This window comes from Canis lupus, chromosome 14 (genome assembly GCF_011100685.1).
Source record: "Canis lupus familiaris isolate Mischka breed German Shepherd chromosome 14, alternate assembly UU_Cfam_GSD_1.0, whole genome shotgun sequence".
Classification (NCBI taxonomy): Eukaryota; Metazoa; Chordata; class Mammalia; order Carnivora; family Canidae; genus Canis; species Canis lupus.
This window is the reverse complement of record NC_049235.1, coordinates 20,731,688-20,756,942: the sequence shown is the minus strand read 5'-3', so window position 1 is coordinate 20,756,942 and position 25,255 is coordinate 20,731,688. Positions and strand designations below refer to the sequence as shown.

General features: G+C 39.6%; 1 protein-coding gene and 1 long non-coding RNA gene across 3 annotated transcripts in view; one reads left to right on the top strand and one right to left on the bottom strand.

The window, feature by feature from the left end:
• Positions 1-3,158: 3,158 nt before the first annotated feature.
• The window catches only part of ASB4 (ankyrin repeat and SOCS box containing 4), a 60,800-nt gene continuing 38,703 nt past the window's right edge, over positions 3,159-25,255 (bottom strand). Inside the window, exons 3-6 of one of the 2 annotated variants that reach the window (XR_005369389.1) lie at positions 16,191-16,681; positions 12,971-13,526; positions 7,076-7,189; positions 5,394-5,412 (exon numbers count right to left, since the gene is read on the bottom strand). Coding sequence is in view for 1 of the 2 variants with exons in the window: in XM_038556866.1 (XP_038412794.1) it covers positions 5,224-5,412; positions 7,076-7,189; positions 16,191-16,681 (794 nt within the window). In the remaining variant the exon portion in view is untranslated. Of the gene's footprint in view, positions 5,413-7,075; positions 7,190-12,970; positions 13,527-16,190; positions 16,682-25,255 lie in introns of both variants that reach the window. The other variant, XM_038556866.1, reaches the window with a different exon arrangement.
• LOC111098763 lies at positions 14,553-15,484 on the top strand. Its single transcript, XR_005369392.1, has 2 exons — positions 14,553-15,179; positions 15,320-15,484. It is a non-coding gene; the product is annotated as an uncharacterized LOC111098763 (long non-coding RNA).

The window sequence follows — 25,255 nt, the reverse complement described above, 5'->3', positions numbered from 1 at the left end:
TGTCAAGTCTTCATACTTGATAAACATTGAGAACTAATCCACCAGGGCAGCCCGGGTGGCTCAGTGGTTTAGCACCACCTTCAGCCCAGGGCAGGATCCTGGAGTCCTGGGATCAAGTCCCAGGTCAGGCTCCCTGCATGGAGCCTGCTTCTCCCTCTGCCTGTGTCTCTGCCTCTCTCTCCCTATGTCTCTCATGAATAAATAAATAATTAAAAAAAGAACTAATCCACCAATGTCTTTAATTTAGAAAGTACAAAGTCATACTGTTATTTTATTTCCTAGGCTGGATTAGCATATATTTGCATAATTGTTCTCCAGTATCATTGAGGCATACCTATATCTGAGAAAGCCAATTAGTAAAGAAGAATTTTAAGCATACCTAATCCACTTAGTATTGCTAAAGACGGAGAGAGAGAGAAAGAAAGAAAAGGAAAGAAAGCAACTGTTTCTTGAATGATAGTTTTTCATATTTCATGTATTGCTTTGCCTTGGTGAGAGGTATAACTAAAATTATAAAGAAGGCAATTTATTACTAAAATATAGGTTTTGAAAATCATTTCTAATCAACTCTTTTACAGTAGGCTGACAGAAAACTAGCTCAGTTTGATAGTACCTAATTAAAAACAAAACACTGTATACTTTTTATTCTTCTTGGTAAAAACAAACAAAAACATTGTGCCACTGATAGTGAGTCTTGCAGTGACTTGGCATCAACACCCCCCTCCTCCTTCCACTTATTTCACAGAGCCACATATTTAGTGGTTCCAAATAAGTTCTTGAAAGTGAAAGAATAATTGAATGAAATTCTTCAACCCTCCCTATTCATTCATTCTGATGGCCAATAACCCAGACCTCTAGGAATCTCATTGCTCATCTAAATTCCTTCTGCTACAAAGTTAATCTCCTCCTACTCTTCCCCTCTTTGAAGAGGGAAAGATGAAAACTCTGTCCACATGCTACATTTTCAGTGACTCCACAGCCTTCATGAAATAGTAAAAGGAGTCATTGCATCCTTGATAAACCCATTAGCAAAAGGGCAAATTTTCCTAAAGTAATTAATCTGCTTGTTTGCTAATCATCCAAGTCCACGTTATTTCAACCTTCATCTCCCACCTCAAAAAAGACCAAGAAGGTCAAAGACCTTGTTTGTCTTTCCCCCCATTGATTCTAGCCCTAAGCAAGGTGCCTAGTGCATAGTAGAAGCTCAATAAATATTTGCCAATGTGAGCAAAAATCTACCTTATATCACCTTTGGCTGTAGCTTCACTCTAAGAATACATCATCTTACTGGTAGAAAACTCTCTCTAAATAATAATAATAATAATAATAATAATAATAATAATAATAAAAGTAACAAGGGCAATGATAAAAAGAAAATGCTTACTGTTCTATGTGATTTAATGTGTAAGCAATTTAACCCTCTGATGGGGTTTTAGAACATGCTATCCCATTGGATTGTACCTTGGCATATTGAATACTTTAAGCTGAAGGAGTTTGAGAAAACAGCAGAAGCAAGAAAGTCACTCTGATCCACCCCACATCTTCTCCCCTGAAACGGTCATAAAACCCTCCCATGGGAGGTGCTCTCCCTGTACCTGGAGGAAAGAAGCATCTTTATCTCTTAAGACAAAGGAACACCAGAAAAGAATCCTAACAAACAGGACTTGCTAAGTTTCCCCTCATACTCCTTAAGGATCCATCATATTTTCTGCTCAACTGCCTACGCTTACTCAAACTTGACATAAAAACACTCAGTTCTGTTTCTTCAGGTCCTCATTTCCTTATGAAGTTTCTGTGTCATGTAAAACGTATGCTTTTCTCCTATAATCTTTGTCAGTTTAACTTTGAGGCCCAACTGAAACCCTAAAAGAGTCTAGGAGTACTTTCTCCTCTACTCCTCAAGACAATCATATAAAACTTTCATGCTATAGATACATTATTCCCATTTTATAAGTGCAGAAACTGAGTCACAGAGCAAGCGCGTCGTTTTCCCTAGATAAGGGATCTAGGGATCAGATAAGGTTGGAAGTCAGAAAATGAACCCAGGTAGACGGGCACAAACCGAAACTCTTAACATCTAACTTCAATGTATTCAAAGGAGAGTGACAATGAATTTTTTGTGTGTTTCAAAGAAAATAAGGGAATCATTTGGATTTTCTTAAAGTTTTGAAAGTATGCCAGTTAAAAACTTCTTGAGTTCTTCACAATCGGATGAGTAAAAAAAATAAGGCTCAGCTGTTCTTTCCAACATCGATAACCCACTGCAAATGGTTTGTTACTTTTCTTATTTGTACAATCAGCTTTCGACTGCTGTGTTTTTTATTAGAAGCCACTGGGTTCAGGATGGAAGGACAAAGTGGCAATATAACACTAGGTGATTAAGAAATAGAACACAAGTGTGTCTAGATCCTGAGAAGGGAAGAAAGCTGGATAGGTGGTCTTCCCTCATATTAAAGATCTTTCCTCACATGTAACTTACAAAAGAGAAGAGGTTTGTTTTCTCAGGACACTAAATGACTATTTACAGAAAGTTACAAAAGCAGCATGAGGACATCATTTCCTCTGTTGCTGGTGCCTGGGGTTCTGTGAATGAGGAGAGTGAAGGGAAATGAAAGGACCAGGTCAGAGATGGAGACGGGTGGGAGAGAATGATTATGGTAGCATTTCCTTATTAGTATTAAAACACTTTTTCTGGGGCACCTGGGTGGCTCAGTTGGTTGAGCATCCAACTCTTGATTTTGGCTCTGGTCATGATCTCAGGGTCGTGAGGGCAAGCCTCATAGTTGGGCTCCGCGGTCAGCAAGGAATAGCTTCTCTCCCTCTCCCTCCTCCTCATCCTCCCCCTGTTTCTTTGTCCCTCCTCTTCCCCTGCTCAAATGCATCCACTTTCTCTCTCTAAAACAAATAAATACATCCTAAAAACAAAACAAAACAAAAAACCCATTCTCGTTCCTACAGCAACAATTTGCCTTTTATTTGTATTTACCCTTTACTTTCTTTTGAAAATATTATTCATTTACAGGTATATTTCCTCATTCTCTTCCCCCCCACCCCCAAATGTTGAAGAAAGCAACGAAACATGTAGAGCTCTTCAGAGATCTACTGCTTGTAGTCAATTGGAAAAAAAGTCTAATTGATAGGTAAACAACTCCCAAAGATGAAAGGAGACAAGAGCTTTATTTAAGTCCCCTAAATAAAAGTTCAAAGATGAGGAGAAATAAGTTAAATTCATGAGTAAACAATTCAAAACAAGTAGGCATATATTATGTGCTAATTAGCATAAAATGCTTAAGCACAAGCAAGCAGATAGAGAAACATTTCCTAATGCAAGGAACATCCTCTCCCTTTGTCCTTAGAGTAGGTTTTATTGACAAAGACAGTGCATCACAAATTTTTCAGCCAGAATATTCCCAAAGGAGAGGGGAGCATGCACTTCTGCCCAGTATTCTAGGATGTGTCCCAAACACCACTTGCTACAATTTTTTGAAGGACCAATGTTTTTATATGAATCGTTTATACAAATTCAGCATCCTCTTCTACAATATAGTACAAATTTGTTTTAGTACAAATTAGGTCTCTCAAAATATTTGAGAAAGACTGAAGAAAATCAGAAAGATTATTGTATCTACCCATGACTTTTCCTACAGGGCACTGGGACTATGAGAATCCCGGTTTAGAAGCACGGCCTAGGTGGTGGGCGGGTGGAATATTTGACATCATCTCTACTCAAAACTCAAGCATCTAAAGTTAAATAAGATGAAGAATCACACAAGTAAAAGAAACCTGCTCACACCTGGCAAATGGATTTTTTTGTGCTTAATTACTTTCACTCTCACCTCTGAAAGAGCGACACTAAGAGGCAATGAGCTCACCTAAGAGTGATTAGCAAGAACAAAAAATCGAAGCCCAGTTGGACTCATAAACCCTGAGGTCCAGAGGTTAATCAGCTACATGTCACGTTCAGCAAACTACTAACAAGCCTGATTGACACACTTATCTTTCCAAGTTTCTCAAAATTCTACCATTTTCAAAAAGTCTTTTGACTTTTGGTAGCCAGCCATTGCTAGTCAAGTGCTCCTTATCTTCCAGCTAAAATGCTCTGAAATGTCAGCCTATTACTCCATGAGCCCAAGCAATCAACTTGAGTTCTTCCCTTTGCACGCTTCCTTGTACACATCTCATTAAACTTTCTTATCAAATACATGGGAGCCATTGAGTGTGCAAATATTTTCCCAAGGGGAGTACTATAAACAGAAAATCATACTAAAATAAAAGAGTTTCTAGATGTTTGGAGAAACTGAAAGTGAATACATTTACACTAACAGCACCAGGAGCTCCCTCTATGTCACAGAATCCCTTCACTCTTTATATTCATGCTTAAAAGGAAAATCACACTTCAGGTCAGAAACACGACTCTGAAACGCAAGCACTAAAAATGAGTCTGCACCTGTACTCTTGCCCCTGACGCTTGACACTGCAGTTTGCTGCTTGTATGTCCGGATCCTCTGCTAAATGGTGAGATTCTGGAGGGCAGGAGTCCTCGCTTTAGATTCATCACTGCATCTCCAGTCTCTGGCTCAACAAGCATATGTTGAAATGTCCATTCTTTGACTATTAAGTGGACCAGTCTTGGTTTTTCGTGTCTACTTTAACTCCAAGATCTCCTTGTTTTGACTAGGCTCATCTGCTCTCTTCAACAAAAATAAGCAGAAGAGCTTCGAGTGGGGATAGGAGTTTGCAAAACTAGTGACAATAATTTCTGCTAAGTGCTAACGGTGGACGGAAGGGGGGTTGAGGAGGGAACCCTTGAGATTAAGAGGCCAATCACAAAGCCTATGATTTTGGCAAAGAACAGTAATATAAACTTATTACTGATAAGGGAGAGAATGAGATTGTACGAAAAACTGGGTCCCATTTCAGATGAGATGATATATGAAAAGTTTTACAAAAATATATCAGGCACCAAGTAAAAACACTATACACATCAGTTATTACTGTTGTCAGTACCTTCTGGGCACATTCTTGTTTTGAGAATTCCTTAACTTTACTTCCTGTTTATTTCCCCTCACCATGCTACCCTAGGATTAATGACAGAGTTTGTCAAGTGTTTTGAAATCCCTGAAGTGTTATAATCAACCCAAGTACCATTTTATTTATGCAAACTGTGTCTACCCGGTGAGTCCACTTAAATATCTAGGATTGGGAACTTCTGTCTCATAAGGTTTAATAAATGATTCCCTCTGGCTCTAAAAGCAAGTACTTTTTCAATGACAATGGGAGGGAAAGCAAAGGAATTGCTCTGTGACATCTGTTGTGCAATGTTCTTCGAATGGCACATCTCGATAAATGCATGAGAGTCCTTGGAGAGTTACTGCACACAGTGAAGAGAGAGTGGTAAAAATCCCAGTATCTCTGTAAAGGAAGGCAAGAGAGGTTAAAGATAGAAAAGCCCCAGAGTTTACATCAATAGAAATCAACAATGACATTTAATCCCTACTTTATAATTTTTTTTTCATTTTTTTTTTAATTTATGATAGTCACACAGAGAGAGAGAGAGAGGCAGAGACACAGGCAGAGGGAGAAGCAGGCTCCATGCACCGGGAGCCCGACGTGGGATTCGATCCCGGGTCTCCAGGATCACGCCCTGGGCCAAAGGCAGGCGGCAAACCGCTGCGCCACCCAGGGATCCCCCTACTTTAGCATTTAGTCCCTACTTTATACACAGTGGTAGCTTTCTAGGGTCTCTGACAGTGAGACAACATTAAAAATGAAATTGAGATGGGAGCTGAGGCAGTGGTACCTAAGGAGAAAAGGGAGACAAGGGGATGTAACACTCTACAATTCAGAACCCAGGAAGTGAGATAAAATATACTCGTATGAACTATCTGCAGCAGTGTATATCAAAACAGCAATTTGAAATTAATCGAGATTCTACTATATATCCTTTATGTGCCTTATGTGGCCCATACATTCAGATATCTATTCTATTAATGATGCTCAAGCAGGTTAAGTAACTTTTTCAGGGTAAGATAGTTCAAAAGTAGCAGAGTAGGATTGTATCTAAGCAATCAAAGCAATGAGCTTTGTACTCTGGGCCTCGTACTTGTCCACCCGTTGGAGACAGCCTGTGACTGCTAAAACCAAGAACAACAGGCTTGGTGGGAGGACTGATTTACAAAGGCAGCAAAGTCCATTTGCAGAGTGAGAACTTAGCTTTGTCAATGGCTTTCTGCATGACTCATTAAAGATTTTTAATATGGTTCCTGCCTACTTAAAGGCTACAAGATAACTACAAGTCAATGAAACATGGGCACATGAATGGTACAGTCAGGTAAGTGTCTGACTCTTGGTTTAGGCTCAGGTTATGATCTCAGGGTCCTGAGATCAAGCCCCACATGGAGCTCTGTGCTCAGTGTGGTGTTTGCTTGAGAACCTCTCTCCCTCTCCCTCTGTCCTTCCTGCTCATTCTCTTGTCTCTGTCTCTTTAAAATAAACAAATATTTTTTTAAAAAGTGAATGAAATAATCTACATGAAAGACTAATCTTCTGGTAAAATATTATAGAAGCAACTCAAATATTATTATTATTAAATTATCTAAATTATTGAGGAGAAAGTAAACCTGTCACCTTTATACAAATGTTCAACTTTCTTTTTAAATGGAGAAATCCTCAAGACATTTCCAAATGTTACATACTTGATGCATCTATTTATTTTTACACCTGTGTTTTTTTTAAAAAGATTTTACGTGTTTGAGAGAGAGAGAAAGAGTGCACACAGAGGGAGGGAGAGGAAGAAGCAGACTCCTTGCTGAGCAGGGAGCCTGACTTGGGGCTTGATTCCAGGATCCTGAGATCATGACCTGAGCTGAGGTCAGACCCTTAACCAACTGAGCCACCCAGGAGCCCTGGCCTGATGACACAGTTAAAATGCATTTTATAACCATTTGCCTTATTGCATTTGAGTAGGTCTTGAAAGCATTCTCAAGACTAGTTTTTAAATAGAACTTTCTGTACTTCTATTGCAGTCTCAAACTATTTTACAGTGAAAAGCACAGAAAGTGAATGGATTCTTTACCTCCAGGTCATCATCAGGGATAGCTCTTTTCCACTTTACATTCCACTTGATGTGTTCATAGGCATTGACTACAACTTCGATTGCTTTGGGATAAGAATGGCAAGCCTGTATCACCTGTAGAGGAAGCACACAGCTTTATTTGTTCAATGTACATCTATGATTCATTCATTCTCACAGAGTCGTTGGGAACTTACGGTCCTGTTAGGCTACCTGAAGCCCTGAAATGCTTTTGCAAAGCCTCATGCCTTTGAGTTTTCAAACACCTGCCAGTCTTGAGATCGATGGGAGGATGAATAAAATCACACACTTCCTTCAACATTTAGAAGCTAGTTGAAAAGAAGTGCTAACAAAGAAGGCAGGAGTCCAATGAAAGGTACATCCTGTCCTTACAACCCTCACCCCTCCCCACCAGCTTCTCTGTATCCACAGGAACACCTCTAGCTTCTTTCTGCCAATCTGATCCTATCCCCAGAAGCCCTTTGAGTGTGACCTGTTTTCATTTCAAAGGGATCCAGCTGGTTCTGCAATGTGCCCCACAACTAGTCCACAGGGAACCCACAGCAAAAGTACTCTTGATTTTGAATTTTCCCATCATGAGGTACATGTCAGTTCCATTCTTCCCTTGGGACTCTAGAAAACATGTATCAAGCTCTCTCTGGAGTCCTCTTCAAGATCCCTTGCTGGATGGGAGATGAGGAGAAAGCCACTCATTGCTGTCATTGGGAGGGAGACATCCTTTTGCACTGAAACAACTTTCTCCAAAGAGAAGTTCTTCCTGACTTCCCAGTCCTTGTCAGCCTCAGCCTATTGTAGCTGGGCAAACGTCACACATTGGTTTTCCCCATCTCCTTTACAAGTCCACCATAAGTCATCCAGCATTGCATTTTTCAGTGTGGGCTGCTAAGAACCTATTGTCTTGAAGCCCGAGGCAAAACTGAGACAGAAAGATTATCATTTTGGGGTACTTGGGTGGCTCAGTGGTTGAGCTCAGGTCGTGATCTCAGGGTCCCAGGATTGAGTCCTGCATCAGGCTCCCTGTGGGGAGCCTGCTTCTCCCTCTGCCTTATGTTTCTGTGTGTCTTTCATGAATAAATAAATAAAATCTTTAAAAAGATTATCATTTTAATGCACAGTTAAGCACTTGCACACACATGTGCACGTGTGTGTGTGTGTGTGTGTGTGGTCACCTAAATGAAGGACCCACATCAGGAAAGAGCTAATATTAAGAGCGTGTTAAGATGGAGCCAGCTGACAGTCCAACCTGCCATGCCAGTCCAAAGAGCTTCAGACTGAACATTTAATAGGAGGCTATTACATTTTCTTAACAAGAAAGGGTTGTATTCAATCGATCCATTCCATTAGGAGGTCTTTATTGAGCACTGTGCTTAGCACTATGACAGTAATTCTGAGAAGTTTACGACCTGGTTTTTGTCTTCAAGGAGTTTACAACCTAGTTGAAGAGAAAAGACGTACATATCTCAAAGAGAGAGCAATGTAAGTCAGTAAATAATAAGAGGCTGGCTTAAAGATCATCAATGTCTCCTGAGTATCATGAGCAAAAGCACAAAGGAGAAAACAAGGATATTAAGGCCACAGAGTAGTGTGAGGCAGCTGAATGGGAGTACACCAAATGGCTTCTCAGCTGGCATAACTGGCAGTCCAGAGAAGGAATGGTAACCGAGACTCTGAGAAAGAATAAGCAGGGCTTAATGACTAACCAGATATGACGAGTAAAGGACACAACTTTTAAGCCTGAGAACATGGACATATGGGGGTGCCACTGACAGGAAATGAGGAAATTGGAAGGACATGCTAATTTGGGGATGGTCAGATCGTGTGGGCAGGAGGATATGTCATATACAATGTCTTAATGTCCGTTAAAAATGTGCATGATAACACTCCACTGGGAAGGCCAAGATGAAGGTGGAGATTTGTGCACTATTAAAGAATTAAATCCACATGGCTCCATAATACTCTAAATGAGAATAAATGGAAATGGTAGAGGACCATGGTCTAAAGCCCGAGGAATCCAAACACGCAGGAGAGAAGAAAAAGGAAAAAAAAAAGTTACAGCCACCATTTTTTTTTAAGTACTTATTACATGTCAGGGACTATGTTAAATCATTGCATATTTGCCTTGCTCAATCTTCAAACAATCCTACAAGGTCAGCCCTTATACCCATTTCACAGATGTAAAATTTAAGACCAAGAACATTTAAACTCTAGGTTATTTAGCTAGTAAGTGACTGAGCTAGGATTAAAACTCAGGTCTGTGTGACTCCAAAAGTCAAAAGTAAACCAGGCCTTTCAGAGTGAAAAACATCAAGTGAGGAGAGCATTGGAAGCCGGGCTAGCACCAGAGCCATTAAGATTAGAGAGAGGAAGACTAGATACCACCAGATCTGATTAGAAGTCTAGTTTACCAAGGGTTGGATGGGTTCCAACAAGGAGAGATCAGACTGAGGTTGACAGGCTGGATGCACAGCTGTAACTAGGGCTGACCTACCCTCATCTTTAAGACCTTGGTGTCATAGCATACAGGGTTTTAGAGACCCAATAAATAACTTGCTTTCCTGAGTCTAGAAACTATTGAAAAACGAGATGAAGATGACAATCTGAGATCAGAATGCCATTTTTATTACTAACAAAACTGATTACATATAATATGTTGAATTATGGGACTACATCAAGCTTCCCAGCACTCCACTCCAAGATTAAATTTGCATCCCCAAACTATGGACCTCTGCCTGATGTAAAGAGCTTGTTCTTGGACGCTTACCACATAAAAGAACCAAGAACTCAGTTCTTCTCTAGGCCCACAGTTAAGCAACCAGTTCAATTCTTCCACCCAACTCATCAGTAGGTTAAGCGGAATAAGATAAGGTTGGGGACAGAGGTTGGTGGAACAATTTTAGCAGAACTTCTCTTAGAAATGCATGAGACTAAGGAGATGGCAGCAATTCTCTAATATAACACATCAAAACCTGGCTCCAATGGCCCAGATCCAATGGGAATCAGAAACAACAAAATATGGTGAGATGAAGCAGTCATGAGAGTGGGGATATCAGGAAAGAAAGATTTATAAGAATTTATTGGAGCATAGTTTCAAATCAGGAGACATGGCCTCAGTAGAGAACTGTGTCAGCCCCAGGAGACAGGCCAGCCAGAGGGCCTTAAGATAAGGGAGCTTTATTGAAATAGAGGTTAGAGTCAATGGCGTGCAAAAAAATGTTCCATAAGAGGCTTTCTGGAAAAGAAAACACTGCGTGTATATGTTCATAAATGCAACACAAATTTTTGCTAATATAAAGAATGTGCAGCCCACAATTTATGAATAATAAAATACTCAGTACTCCTCATTTCCTATTTTATATAGTTAATTGGTTCTCACAGAATGCTTTCACTGATTTTGTATCAATTTTGCATGGATATTGAATTGCATTCATAGCCAAAATCAATGTCTGCAATTGAAGAACACATGTAGTTGTTATATGAATGTTGGTTGATATTTTTATTACATGAAAGAATAATTGTTTCACAAATATGAAACAATGAAGACCTATTTTAGAACTTCACTCATTCATCAATGACATGAGTAACTTTTTTTGAAATATATAATAGCTTTTGAATCCTGGAATCGTATTTCTGCATTTTTTGGTGCTATTCACAATGTCAGAGCTCCAGACACTGACTACCTATTTTTAAGTTTAATCTGTATTAGTAACATCCTTTCCATTAATTTCTTAGGTCTAGACATCATCAAAGAAATAAATTAAAGTCTGATTGGTAGCATTTGCTGATTTCTGTGGCGTAAATACTACCATCACAGCCTATTCATAACTACTAACCTGGGGTCACTGCATGGTTGGGAAGGGATGTGCAGTAACAAATCATTACAGAATGTTTCCACCACAGGGGTATAAAAGATGCATATAACATCAAGAGTATAGGTGTGTAGAGTAAAATAATTAAGAGATATAATGAAAATAATTTTAAAATAGTGTTTTAAATACCTATTATCTTTGTTTTTAGTATACTTTATTTGTTGTAAGTTTATGTGACTTAATTTTCAGTAATGGCTGCACTTAATAATCAGCTTGTACAGTTCCTGAAATAAGGCATTGTGAGTCAATTCCCAGCAATCAGCTGCTTCCAGTTGGCCCATATATAAGCACCATCATAAGCCATCACAGACTAACTGTATCTGAAGCTCTAAATCAGTGAAGGTGATTGGGTCCAAATGAGCGCAACATAAATAGTTGCTTAATGCAGGGGAACCATTCAACTACACATTCTGGGTGCAGTGCACAAAGTTGAGCTGCTGACCATGGTTTTGTCAGGCAGGCCGAAACCAAATAAAGAGCAATCCTATATCATCAACCCATAAGAAGGTAAAGAAGTAGGTTGGAGCCAGAGACCCATCGCTAAAGGACCTCTGAAGAGTCATCATTTTTGTGTCTACAGAAAGTATAGCCAGAAGGGCTTCCAACTCGCTGTGTGGCTGTCAGGGTGGGAATTTTTCAGCACTTAGGTCTTAGAAAATTAAGGCAAATGGGGCTGCTCTGTTCTCTAGAGCTAGGATGAGGATGACAGATAGGTTAGCTCCAAGTCAAAGAGACAGACAAAATCTGAGGCTGACTCATTAATTTGTATACTAGTTACAAACTACTGCCACGGTATCATAAAATGTTAGAGTTGCAAGAGACCCTAAAAATTGCTAACCTCCCCACCTCCTCTAATTTGGAGATGGGAAAATTGAAACCAGAGAGGCACACCGTAAGAGGAGGCATGAGGACTTAACCTCATGTCTTCTTACTCTGAGTTTAGTGCTCTTTCAAATATATTCTGATTACCTTCTTTTAATCAGATTAGATTAAAATTAATTGGCCATTAGATAATGGCCAATGAAATTAGTAGTTTAAGGACACAAATCTCATTGCACAGATATTCTGAAACAAGAAGCACTCTTAACCATAATTACTTTAGGCTGAGTTTTGTTGAAATTTCAAAAGAATTCTCTTTCGAATGTAAAGATGTTGCTGGTAATATAAAAATAGCAACCATTGGGAACTCCATCTATATCCTTCTCTAAAACCCTCTAGCTAATCCTTTCTGAAAGGATGATCTGTGGTGAAAAGTACATTCTCAGTTGATAATCCAAAATAGAAATTTAAATTTAAGAGTTGCTAGTACAGAGATGATAGCTGAAATTAATCCAAGGCTTGTATCAACAACATGTATATAATGGAATTATACATAAAAAGGTGTGGAGAAATCAGAAAGCTTATAGCAAGGCTCTGCACAAGGTTTAAATGTGCACTCAGAAAACTGGCCTCAGCTCTACATTAATTCCCTGGCCACACTCACTCTTCATGGAAGCCACACTGGTTATATTTAAGGACAATATGCTCACATACCCAACAAAGATAATTGGTCCCCAGGTATTCCTTACTTTCTCCTTCTTGCCAACACCTTGATCACTGAAGAGATATAGTTAAAAATTACCCTCCTCTTGCAACACATTACCTAATTCCCAACTAAGGTTTCCAGATTTAACAAATATTAATAATATAAACTGCCAGATTAAAATTGAATTTCAGATACACAACACAGAATCTTTAGTGTAACCATGTCCCAAATATTGTGTGGGACATATTTATATTAAAAATTACTTATTATAAAAAATTACTTCTTATATATCTAAAGTTCGTATTTAACCGAGCACTTGTATTTTATTTGGCAACATTAGTCTCAGTTCCCATTCAGAAATAGTTCAAACTAAGTTATGGACACAGGAAGTCCATCCATTCATAGTTCAGGAGCCTACTTCACGCATCTGGTGCCTTCATTTGCACCTGGCACACTCCCATAGATCACAGGGAGATAACTTGTTACCTTTTATTCGGCTGGAGGAAAACTTAAGTAGTTCTTAACCCGCAGTCTTTAGATGCACAAAGTTCAAAGCTCTCACTGCTGTCATTAGGTTTTGCTGACACTGACCACTATGTTTTCTGCTGACAGAAGATGGTTCTCACGGCAGGAAAGGCTTCGTTAGGAGCCCGACAGCCTCCCAGCTCTGTTCACTGGCACGTCAGGCATCTTCCAGAACTAAGACAGTTGGACCCATTGTCTCTAGGCCTCAAAAATTATTGTAATAGGCAACAACACAAAAAAGATCCTCAAGAGGCGTCAAACTTCAAATCATCACTCTACCCTGACTACCAGGAACCTTGACCATCAAGTGAGAAAAGATGTCAGTGGACTCTGAGGGAGAAGCTTCTGCTGGCTTCTCTGGGAGCCTGGAAGACGGAAGATACCCAATAAACTTCATTTTCTGTGAGTCTCTGCTGTCTCTATTCTCTCTTCATGGAAGAACAGTAGGATAAAGATTTCTTTCTACAGCGGTGGTCACCGGAGAGACCTTTAGACACTTCCCTTCATCATCTGACCCCTGAAGGCATAAATTAAAAAACAGATTCAGGATAAATCTCTCCACCACTTTTCCAAGACAAGTGCCACCTCTGCAAGCCACTTCAACAGAGAAATTCTTAGGCTACCTCTGCTCCTTTATATTGATATATCTGTGTACAGAAAGGTACTTAATGGTCAGAGAGACCACTTGTATTCTGGGCTTCATTTGCAGCATTGTTCAACAGCAGAAATCATCCTTACTTCCCCCAAACCCTTACATACCTTTCCCTCCCCTAGAAAAATGTCTTTCTTGCCCTACAAGAAAACCCAATCTTGGCTCCCCAGGGTGTCACTTCCTTCTGAATTATGCTGAAAGAAAAAAAACCAAATGTCCTTTTGTACCCTGGAAAGCAATTGCAGACCCTATAATTCTTTTTCCCCCCCCTTATGTAATTTATACATTGGTTTTCAGTGAAATAAACCCTCTACAAATTTGCTTTGTATTTGGAAGACAGCATCTTCAGCTCTGACCTTGTTCCTTGTAAATAAGGAAACTGAATTCCCCATCCACAAGAGAACAAATCACTTTATCTTCTGGATAAATGAGTCAGTCATTTACTTGTCGTAAAGATGACTTTCTCTTTGGAAAGTCGGGCTGTGGAGGAGTTGTGCTAAATCACTTTGAAGCATCTGCATAGTAAATTGAAGAGTTTTTCTTTACTTTTCCTTTGGAAGGAGGCCAGTTCTCTCACACTGCCTGCTGGGTAGCAACAAAAATGTTTATAATACCAGCCATCAACCAGTAGCCAATTCTAACCTAAATCTCTTTAGCATATGGCCAAACTGGTGGAACTCAGAGAAGTGAAAGCGGACTGAATGAGAACACACTAACTCTGGATAATGTCCTTGGAACACACAATCGTACACCTAGTTTACAGGCGAGCAGAGCCACTGAAGTAAGGCCAATAGGGTGGATTGCTACAATAGACCAGGCTTTCATTTTGAGAGGAGGATGATGGAAGGAGACAATTTTGTTGAGCGCCACTACTGGGCTGGATGATTGACATATCTTACCCACCTATTTCTGAAACATTTTGGAAAAGCTGATCTTTTTACCTTCATTGTTTAGATGAGGAAATTGAGATCTGAGAAATAAGGGACTTGTTCAGAAATCATATAGCACATAAATGGCCAAGTCAGGATTCATCGCTAAGTCTCTGCTCCTAATCCTCCTTGCTGTCACCTCTCAGAGGACTGCTTCTGTGAAGAGGACCTGGGGACCTTTACATTTGTAAGACTTCTCTCTGGTGAGCAGAAACCCCACAGGAAGGCCCATTCTCCTAAATCTTCCTCTCAAAGGGGAATGAGGAAAGGGTATTCTAATTACTTTCACTGAGACCTGTTTCATCCACAGCCAGCCAGCAGTGAGTTTCAGACTAAAACACCATATTTAGTCTCTGGGCAGTCTCACACATTGTTTCTTCTGGTTGGAGAAGCCCCTGTGGCTAAAGCAGGCTCAGGCACCAATTTAACTCATCTACAAATATGTAATAACAGCAATAGTGACAGCTGCCACTTCTCTATGGTTGCCACGGACCAGGCACAGTGCCACCACTTTTCAAGTATTATCTTGGTTCATTCTCAAAGCAGACTTATGAAGAGGCTATTATTATTCACAGATAAAGTGAGGCAGGTATGTTTCTCTGGAATCTCCATGCCCTTCATCCCTCTCCATCCTTTTCTCTGGAAAGAAGGTGGCCTTAGAACATAAATACACACAAAAATATGCTTTGTGGAGTGAGCTGTGTTAGAAAGAGATCAATTGTCTTCTAGAAGTTGCACTATGAAGATGGCCAGACTAATGCGACATAGGTGTGGAAAGAAGATGGACGTAGACCAAGGAAGAGGTACTTGCAGATGTGGGATGGGGCTGGGGCAGACACGCTGCAAGGGCTGACAGTGACTCAAGAGAAAGAGTAAAGAAAGATTTGCACCATCCTCTGGGCTCTGAGTATATCTGTGTGTTACTAGTAAGATTAATATCCTTCTGATGTAGGACCATGTCTGCACATGATTACTGAGGTAATAAGGGCAGAGTGTACCCATTTCACAGGGGAAGAATCTGAGGCTCAAGAGGCTTATGTTATGTATTCAAAGTCAAATTCTTAGGTCAGTGGCAAGACCCACATTTGTTTGGCCCCGAAGTCCATGATTCTTTATTCCTGGCATGGATAACTTGGCTAAGTCTGGAATGAATGAATTATAAGAGACAGTGCGGAGATAAAAATTTAAAGCAAGAACAATTCCATATGCCATTTAAAATGCGCTCTGCTGAAGGATGGCAAGTATTTGCCTGTCTGACACCACTGGCCTCTTCAGTAGACTTAATGTGGCTTTCCCATCTTTCTCACCTCAGTCCGGCAGAAGCTGCTACCAGGTCACTGGTGCTCACACAAGGAATGGAGAATTACCTGCCACTCTTGTTCTCCTTTTTACCTCTTGGCCCCAGATTTCAAACAAACAGGACCAAGACAAAGCAGCCAGGGTTGTGTGTGTAAATGCAAGGTCAGTTGGAGAATCAAAGGGAGTTAGGCTCAGATAAGCTTGAGTTACCAGGAGAGTTGAGATCAAGTCATCCTTGGAGTCTCGGGGGACCCAGCTGAGCACCTGGCTCTGTACGTGGCACCCTTGGACATAAGCTCACCTTGTGGAACTGTGGAGGGTATATGCGAGCAGCCCCGTGGTTCAAGAGCAGCTGATAGCAGATCTCGGGCTGCGCGGCCGGGCGCACAGAGGTGACCTTCAGCACATACTGGATGGCAGCACAGCCGTTGATGTCCATGAGGTTGGCTTCGGCGCCGGCCTCCAGCATCATGTGCATGAGCACGTGGTCACAGTTCCAGGCTGCCTTGTGCAGCGGAGATTTGAAGTCATCATCCCTGGCGTTAACCTCGGCCTTGTAGTCCAGCAGCATGCGGCAGATGAGGTGGTGCTCTCTGCTGTACTCCTGCTCCTTAAAGCGGAGGGCCCAGTAGGTTGCGATAGCCAGCGGAGTCTCCATGTGGGCGTTCACGCTGTCCACGATGGCCCCATGCTCCACGTAGAAGGCCACCAGCTCCGGGAGGCCGAAGTGGGCAGCTGTGTGCAAGGGCGTCTCCTCATCCTGGTTGTTGGTCTTCATGTTCACATTGGCCCCTAGAGAGATTGAGGAAGATAATTACCGAGTAAACGTATGTTGCCCTTATTCCCAAGGTTCAAGACATTTCCTTCCTGGCTGCTTCCCTTTATTTTATTTTATTTTATTTTATTTTATTTTATTTTATTTTATTTTATTTACTTTATTTTATTATTATTTTTTTGCTTCCCTTCTAACCCTCTGACTGCCTTACATAAGCCCTGCTTTTCAGGGTTCTTTGTTGGCCCCCAGGGAAGTCAGGCGTTCGAAACAACAGTGCCATCTCCTGGACAAGCAGCAAGTGCACCAGGGTTGGGTAGGTGTGGGGGGACAACAGAGGAAGATTTTGGAGGGAGAGCTGGAGCACTCTGTTGAGATTTTGTTCTTACCCCCAGGTGAACTGGGAAGCACAAAGTGATCCCTATCACTAAATAGCTTTTATTGAATAAATAGCAAATATCATTGAAAATAAAGGTGATATTGTAACCTTGGGAGCTCCTACAAGTGGCTTTAAATGTCATCAATTTCTTTGAATGTTTCACGAAATCATGTTTGTTTTTTGTTTTTTTTTCTCTTTCAAAGCTGGGAAACCTGAAAGTTTGGTCCAAGCAAACCTTAGTATCATGGAAATTGCCCAGTGCTGACTGCAAACAGCTGGTACTAGAGCCACCCAAGTCTAAGGCTCCCTTGGAGTACAACTGGGGGAAAAAGAGAAACACACACACTGTGACCACCAAACTAGCCTATAGGTCATATTTTGCTTGGAAAGGGGTAGAAGCCAGTATAACAGAAATACTCATTGAAAGAAAGAGAATAACTTAGAGACATATTTGATTTATGGCTGATAATCATTGTTAGAAATACAAATTTGTGCTGTTTGGAAAGCTCCGCAGAAATTATTTAACCAGATCCACTTGTTTAACGCACTGGGAAGTTGAAGTGAATTTTATTTTTCTGATAGAGCATGTTAAGTACTAGAGTGGTCAACTTAAGAAGCTGAAATTTTCCTTCTCTGCCTAATTTAATGGGGTGAATGCGTCGACCCCTAGGGGGCCTACTCTATAATCAATTCTACTGAAAACTTCTATAGCTACTTCAAGTATAATTCTAGCAAGATTTTTTATTATGATGATTGTTATTTCAGCAACTAATATTTATTAAGCACTTACCATTTGCAACATTCTGAGCTAAATGCTTCTCATGTATTGTCTCATCGAATCTTCCTAGCAACCCTTTGCAATACGTGCAATTTTTACCTTAATTTTACAGATGAAAAAATATGTACTTAGGAGGGTAATAACTACATCAAGCTAAGAAGCGATAGAACGGAGGTTTAACACCAGACAGGCTGGCTTCCAAATCTCTTATCACTATACCGTTTTACTTCATAGTACAGTAGTACTAGACTTTTCTAGAAGAAATCTTTTCTGTACTTTGCTCTCTTTTGGTATTTGAAAACTTGAAAGGACTAGAGAAATCACATTGCATTTTGTTAATTTTTTAAAAATCTGTTTTCCATTTATTGTTCCCCTACCCCCTTTTTAATGGCATCCTGTGGTCAGGTGGAACTTATTTGAGAAAGGCAATACTCCCACAAACATGCTCAGGCTCCTATACAAAATCAACCCCCCAGTGAGGTTTCTGCGAGCACTTTGCTCTATAAACTCCGAGGCTGTCTATTCTCTCAACTTGCAGAAAGCAGAATTCTAACCAAAGATGGTCTCACACGGAGCCATCTGTGTTCATCAGTATTCCACCCCGGAGAAGTTCTGGGTCAGGTGTCTTTTCAGGTCAGCCCTTCTTTGCTCTGTAGGGAAATGGAATGAATAAGAATGGCTTCCCAGAAGCCAAATGCAGGGTCACTTCAGACACTGGAGAATTTCCAGTAAGGAAAGGAATCAAAGGGTCAGGATGAAAATTTTACAGGCCAGCTTGGAACAACCACATCCTTTATTTTTTAATGTACTTAGACATTTACAATTGATCCTTGACCTGTTGGTACAACTAGATGTGCTGCATAGTTCTCTTTTCTGAATAGATCTTTATTTTTTTATATTTGAATTGTATCTCTGAGTGTAACTTTTCCAGAGAACATATAAAGTAGGATGATTCGAGGAGTTTTTTTTATTTTAGATTTTGTGATTTATTCAAGAAATTAGTGACCTCAAATGTAAATTCTTGGAAATCTTTAACAAATATGCTTTTTTACTTTTTATTTTTACTTTTTATTTTATTTTATTTTTTTTACTTATTTATTCATGAGAGGCAGAGAGAGAGAGAGAGAGGCAGAGACACAGGCAGAGGGAGAAGCAGGCTCCACGTAGGGAGCCCGCCGTGGGACTCGATCCCGGGACTCCGAGGTCACACCCTGGGCTGAAGGCGGAGCTAAACCGCTGAGCCACCCGGGCTGCCACTTTTTTAATTTTTAAAAAGGTTTTATTTATTTGTTAGAGAGAGAGCACAAGCAGGGGGAGTGGCAGACAGATGGAGAGGGAGTACAGGCTCCACACCAAGCCTGGGATCATGGCCTGAACCAAAGGCAGACCTTTAACCGACTGAACCACCCAGGCACACCAAATATTCTTTTTTTAAAAAAAGATTTTGTTTGAGAGAGAGAGAGAATGAAACTGGGGAGGAATAGACGGAGAGGGAAAAGTGGAGACCCCACTGAGCAGGGAGCCCTACCAGAATCCAATCCTAGGACCCTGAGATCATGACCTGAGCTGAAGGCTAACGCTTAATAAATACTCTTAATGTGAAAATATAAAATGTTAGTTTTCTAGTACTGCTATAACAAAGTATCACAATCTAGGTTGCTTAAAACAACAGAAATTTATTCATGGTTCTGGAGACTGGAAGTCTGAAATTAGTGTCTGCAGGGTTGGCTTCCTCCAAGGGCTTAAAGAGAGACTGTCTGGTGCCTCTCTCCAGCTTCTGGTGATGGCTGGCAAACCTTGGTGTTCCTTGGCTTATAGATGTGTCACTGCAGGGTCTGCCTCCGTCTTCACATGGCCTTCTCTCTGTGTCTGTGTTTTCACATGGCTGTCTTCTTATAAGGACACCAGTCATCCTGCAGTAGGGGTGCATCCTTCTCCTACTCAGCTAATTACATATAATTACATATACATAACTATATATACTATATGTATATGTACATATATACACATATACATATAGTTATATATATGTATATATGTGTGTATATATATATACATATATATATGTATATATATATATATATATATATGTAAAGAGAGAGATAGTTTTTAAAATACTGTAAAGCCATCACTCGCAGAATCATATCCCAGGTCAAGAAATCACATACCTCCCAGAGCCAGAGGGGCCCTCCACTTTTCTACTCTCCTTCCCCATCGCAACTTCTGCATCCTTCTGAAGGTACAATTCTCCTGACTACTATGCATTTCTTATAGTTTTACCACCTTTGTATATATCTCTAAGCAAGATAATTTAGTTTCATTTATTTTTGAACTTTATATAAATGAAATAATAAACCTATTCTTCTATGACTTGCTTCCTTCATTCAACATTATGTTTGTGAAAATAATCGACATTGTGATGTTTAAGCTGTCATTTGTTCATTTTATTGTGTTCTGCCTCACTGCACAAGTAATCTACAATCTATCCATTCTACTGGTGATGGACATTTCTAGTTTCAGGCTCTTCCAAACCCTGCTGCTATGAGTATTTTTGTACATCCTTTGTACCCTGGTGTTCATGTGCAGGGGTTCCTCTGGGTTCTATACCTGTGAGTGGAATTATTAGATCTTTGGGTATGCATACCTTCAACTTCATCAGATGGTATCGAACAGGTCCAGTTTACATTTCTGTAAGCCATGCATGAGGGTTTTTGTGGGGCCACATTCTCATCTGTGTTTGGTATTTTTGACCTATTTAATTTTAGCCAATCTGGTGGGTGCATAGTGATAGGTTATTGTGTGCAAATGTTTGTGCCCCTAATTACCAATTAGCTTAGACAAATTTTAATATTTATATTGACCAACATTGACTTTTGTTTACTACCATCAACATTTCCATGTTGTTACAGAATTTATTTATTTATTTTTTAAAAGATCTTATTTATTTATTTGAGAGAGAGAGAGAGAGAGAGAATGAGACAGCATGAGGGCTGGGGAAAGACAGGGGGAGAGAGAGAAGCAGATTCCCTGCTGATAAGGGAGCCTGATGTGGGGATCCCAGGACCCCAGGATCCTGAGCTGAGCCGAAGGCAGATGCTTAACCGACTGAACCACCCAAGCGTGCCATTACAGAATTACTTTAAATGACATTTAAAAGTAACTACATGATACTCCATCATAAGTCAGTTTACCTGACTATTGAATATAAGGATTTTTTCCCCAACATGTTGATCTTGTAATTAATGCTACAATTAATAAATCTGTAAAAAAATTTTAGGATTATTTCCTGGGCATAAATTCCCCCCACATAGAGTCATTAGGCTGAAATGTGTGAAGTGTTTAAAGATTTTGATGAATAATTGTCACAAGTTATATTCATGTGTAGCAGTGATATTTCACTCAGAAGTATGTTGTTATATATATTTTTTTATTTTTTTGCTAGTTTGGAAGTTAAAAAATGGTCTTCTTTTTTAAAAATATAAATTCATTTGATTATTAGAGTTTGAACACTTTCTCTGTAATTATTAACTAGTGGCATTTCTTCTTTAATTCATTATACATTACAGCCTTTCTGCTTTGTTTACATTTATATGAACCCTTCATTAAATTAGGATGTAGGCCTATATTATCATAATTGCTACAAATTTTTAACCACTTTATTTTGATTTTTCTTAAATACAATGACATCAACTTTCAATAGTCAAATTTTCCCCATTTTTTAAAAAAGTATTAGACTGTCCTACTCCTCTTAGAGGTTGCATAGATATACAGATTAATTATAATTTAGTTTTTTACACATTTAAAAAATGTTTGACACTTGATTCATCTGGAACTTATTTTGGTGTAGACATCAATTTAAGAAGAATTGACATTCTTACAATAAAGAATCTCTCTGTGCAGAAATATGGTCTATTTCTCCAATAGTTTTCTTTACACTCTACACTATACCTCCTGAAAATTTGTAGCAATTTTCATTCTAGGGAATAAATTATTCCATTCAGGGGCAAATTCTTTATGGGGTAAAGTAAATTTTAATGAGAGAGAACCCTTCACGAACCCTTTAATTTATGCAAGATGGTCTCCAGAAATAGTCTGGAATGGTAGCAAAAGAGATAGAAATTTTAATTTATACTGATGATAAAGAGCAAGGACTTTTCAGATTCTGTCTATGGGCAAAGAAGAAGAGATTTGGGTACAGTAAGAATAGGATGAAGAGGGGATATAGGATAAGAATTTGAACAGAAAGAGTGAGAGCTGGCCACAAGAAATGGCTAGGCCAGGCCCAAGGGAAAAGATAATGTTCAAACCAGGATTACAGAAGGACACAGTGTCAGTCAATATTAAATTCTGTCCTCCCGTACTCTGTGATAGTATCCTTTCCTTACTCCCCAACAGATAGAATCAATTTCATCAGTCTCAGTCTGAAAGTTCACTTTCTTATTTTCCAAATAAAATTTCCTTTTTTTCTTTTTTAAAATTTTTTTATTGGAGTTCAGTTTGCCAACATATACCATAACACCCAGTGCTCATCCCATCAAGTGCCCCCCTTCCAAATAAAATTTAATTGCCTCAAGTGCCCATTTGTTACACTGGCTGATCTTCAGTGCTCAGTCATCACTGTGGCTCCATCTGCTGGGCTTTGCTCCTCCCTGCAGGCTCCGGGTTGGCCCCCAAAAGCTGGATGCTCCAGAGCATCCACGTTCCCAACTTCTCTCGGGTCAAAAAGTACATAAGAGTGGGAGCAGAGAGCATGTCTCTTTCACTACAGAAACTGTCACTTCTCTATCTTCCCAGAATCAGGGAATCCACATCCCCCACCATATCCCTAAACTAACCCCTGCCTCCTTCCTGTCCAAATGGACTTGATTTCCCAAAAAACCTATGTGTTAGTGGGGAGATCGGTGGTGAGGTAGAGGACCAGGCCAGCCCAGTGCCCCTCAACCCTTTAAGACAGCCTTATTTTCTGTCCAGCTTCTTTCAACTTCCTCTAGGTTAGAAGAATGAACATGAGGAATCTCTGTTTTCTGTGTTCTTCAGGGATTTTGACTTTCCCTTAAGCCACTGACACCTTTGGTCCCAACTAGCTCAATATTGAACATTTTATCCATTCTTTGAAATGCTCTCTTCAATAACAGTGATCAAGTGTTCATCTCAAAACTCATTCAGTGATTCTGTAAATATTTACACTGTTTCTATTCTGCGTGGGTACACAGAGACACCAGTGTACACTATGGTCAATGTCGCTACTATCAAGTCATTTACACTGGAGATGAGAGAAAATAAACACACAAGTAAATATGTTACAAGACCATTTCAGAGAGTTGCAAATATTATGAAGAAAATAAAATGGGTGTAATGATTATGACCGTGAGGGCTGGCTACCAAGGAACTGACCTCTAACCTGACAGTAGCTGTGAAATATTAGGCAGAAAAGCTTTCTGAGCAGAGGTAACAGTGAGAATGAAGGCCCAGATGGGTGAACAAGCTTGACACATTCAAGGAACAGGAAGAAAGATACAACATAAAAGTGAAGTTACAAGCATGATGTTGGACTTTTTAGGCCATATAAGAAGTCTGGGTTTTATTTGTTGGCTTCAATCATCCTAGCTTGATGTGGCAATTCATCAAATTTGTAGTAAAAAGTTAAAATATTTCACGGTTTTAGCCTCAGTGGCATAGTTGGTGCCCTTTATAGATATTTTAATTCAGTATCATTGTAACAGAAAAAACGTACACCTAAGCAAAAAAGAAAATACTCCTTTTATTATTTTAATTTCTTTTTATTTTTTATTTTTTATTTTGGAAGAAGGGCAATGCCATCATCTTTCCTTGAAGACTTTCCTACATTTCTTTGGTGCTTGCATACCCTGATGTATCATCTGTTTTTCTAAGCTTTCTCATTTTACATTAGACATACCTTTGTGGGGTATACATTACTGGATTTTAAAAAAATCATAGAGTATGCCTTTTAATAAGTAATTAAGTTAACTTTTGCCACCAAACAGCTATATATCTTTAAACAGTGCTGCCCATATGAGTAGCAGGTGCTGGGAACCAAAATAAGGGAATATACATGATTTTCATAGACCTGTCTTTTTGAATAAATTTATACCATAGCATGCTCTGAGATTAACTTATTTTTATTAAATAATTTTTTGTTAAACAATAAGGCACATGTTTTAAAAAATCAGAAATTTAGAAAAACTTGATTGACAATTTCCTAGAACAGACACATTTACAAAGACACTTCTCTTAACTGTGTTTGTTTTCAGATCTTTTGGCAATTATTCCCATAAATCCAGCTAATGGATTTATCTATTTATTATTAAATTTAGATAGCATTCTTTACTTTCTGATAAAAAAAGCTAAGTTTTTGTTTATTTATACTTATCCTTCCTCCTTTCAATATTTGGTCTTTTCATCATGTTTTTTTTTTTTTTAATTTTTATTTATTTATGATAGTCAGAGAGAGAGAGAGAGGCAGAGACACAGGCAGAGGGAGAAGCAGGCTCCATGCACCGGGAGCCCGACGTGGGATTCGATCCCGGGTCTCCAGGATCACGCCCTGGGCCAAAGGCAGGCGCCAAACCGCTGCGCCACCCAGGGATCCCTTTTCATCATGTTTTAATTCTTCTGTTGGAATATTGAAACTTTACTGCACCTAATTTTCTATCCAGGAATTTGTTACCTTATCTCCACCACTTGCTTTATGAAATGAGGTTATCTCCAAGATATTTCCCTCTTCCACCTACACACCTCATTTCTGACAGCTACAATTTATACTGTCAAAGCTGTAAGGTTATTATATTCAGTTCTATAACCTCAATCTAGTCTTTGATGTTTTGTCCATGGTTACCTATAAAAGTTTTTCAACTAATAAACAGTATTTAGATGATTATGACTTAGAAGTTGAGGTCCTTTTGGCCTCTAAGTAGAAATGTAGAAATATGAGCCATATTGCAACGCAGTCAGTAAACTCTGATCATGGCTGGCTTTGCACAGAACCTCTCACCTAGAAGGGCCCTACATTTGGTTTAATGTTTTGTTGTCACTAACTTGAAATTCTTAGTAACTTTTAAAATAAAAGGCCTACATTTTCATTTTAGGTTAGACCCACCAAATTATGCAGTCTGTCCTTTCTCCAGCCCACACCGGAAAAATTGAGTCCTTGCAGCCAGTGCATGGTATGTTATGAATCTTCTGTGCAAGTGGTAAAGTTTTAATTGACTACCTGCTATGTTAGGAAAAAGGGCAAGTTAATAACTAAACTTAAAATTTCACCAGCCACCTGAGAGCATCCACCTCAGAGTGCACTGGGGTCTCAGAGCGGTGAGCTCGCTCACATGTTCAAGGAAATCAGCCTGACGGAATAGGTGGCCAGGGTGTATCCTTGTAGGACGGCAGGGAAAATAAGGTACTCATCCCCTTGTTTATCCT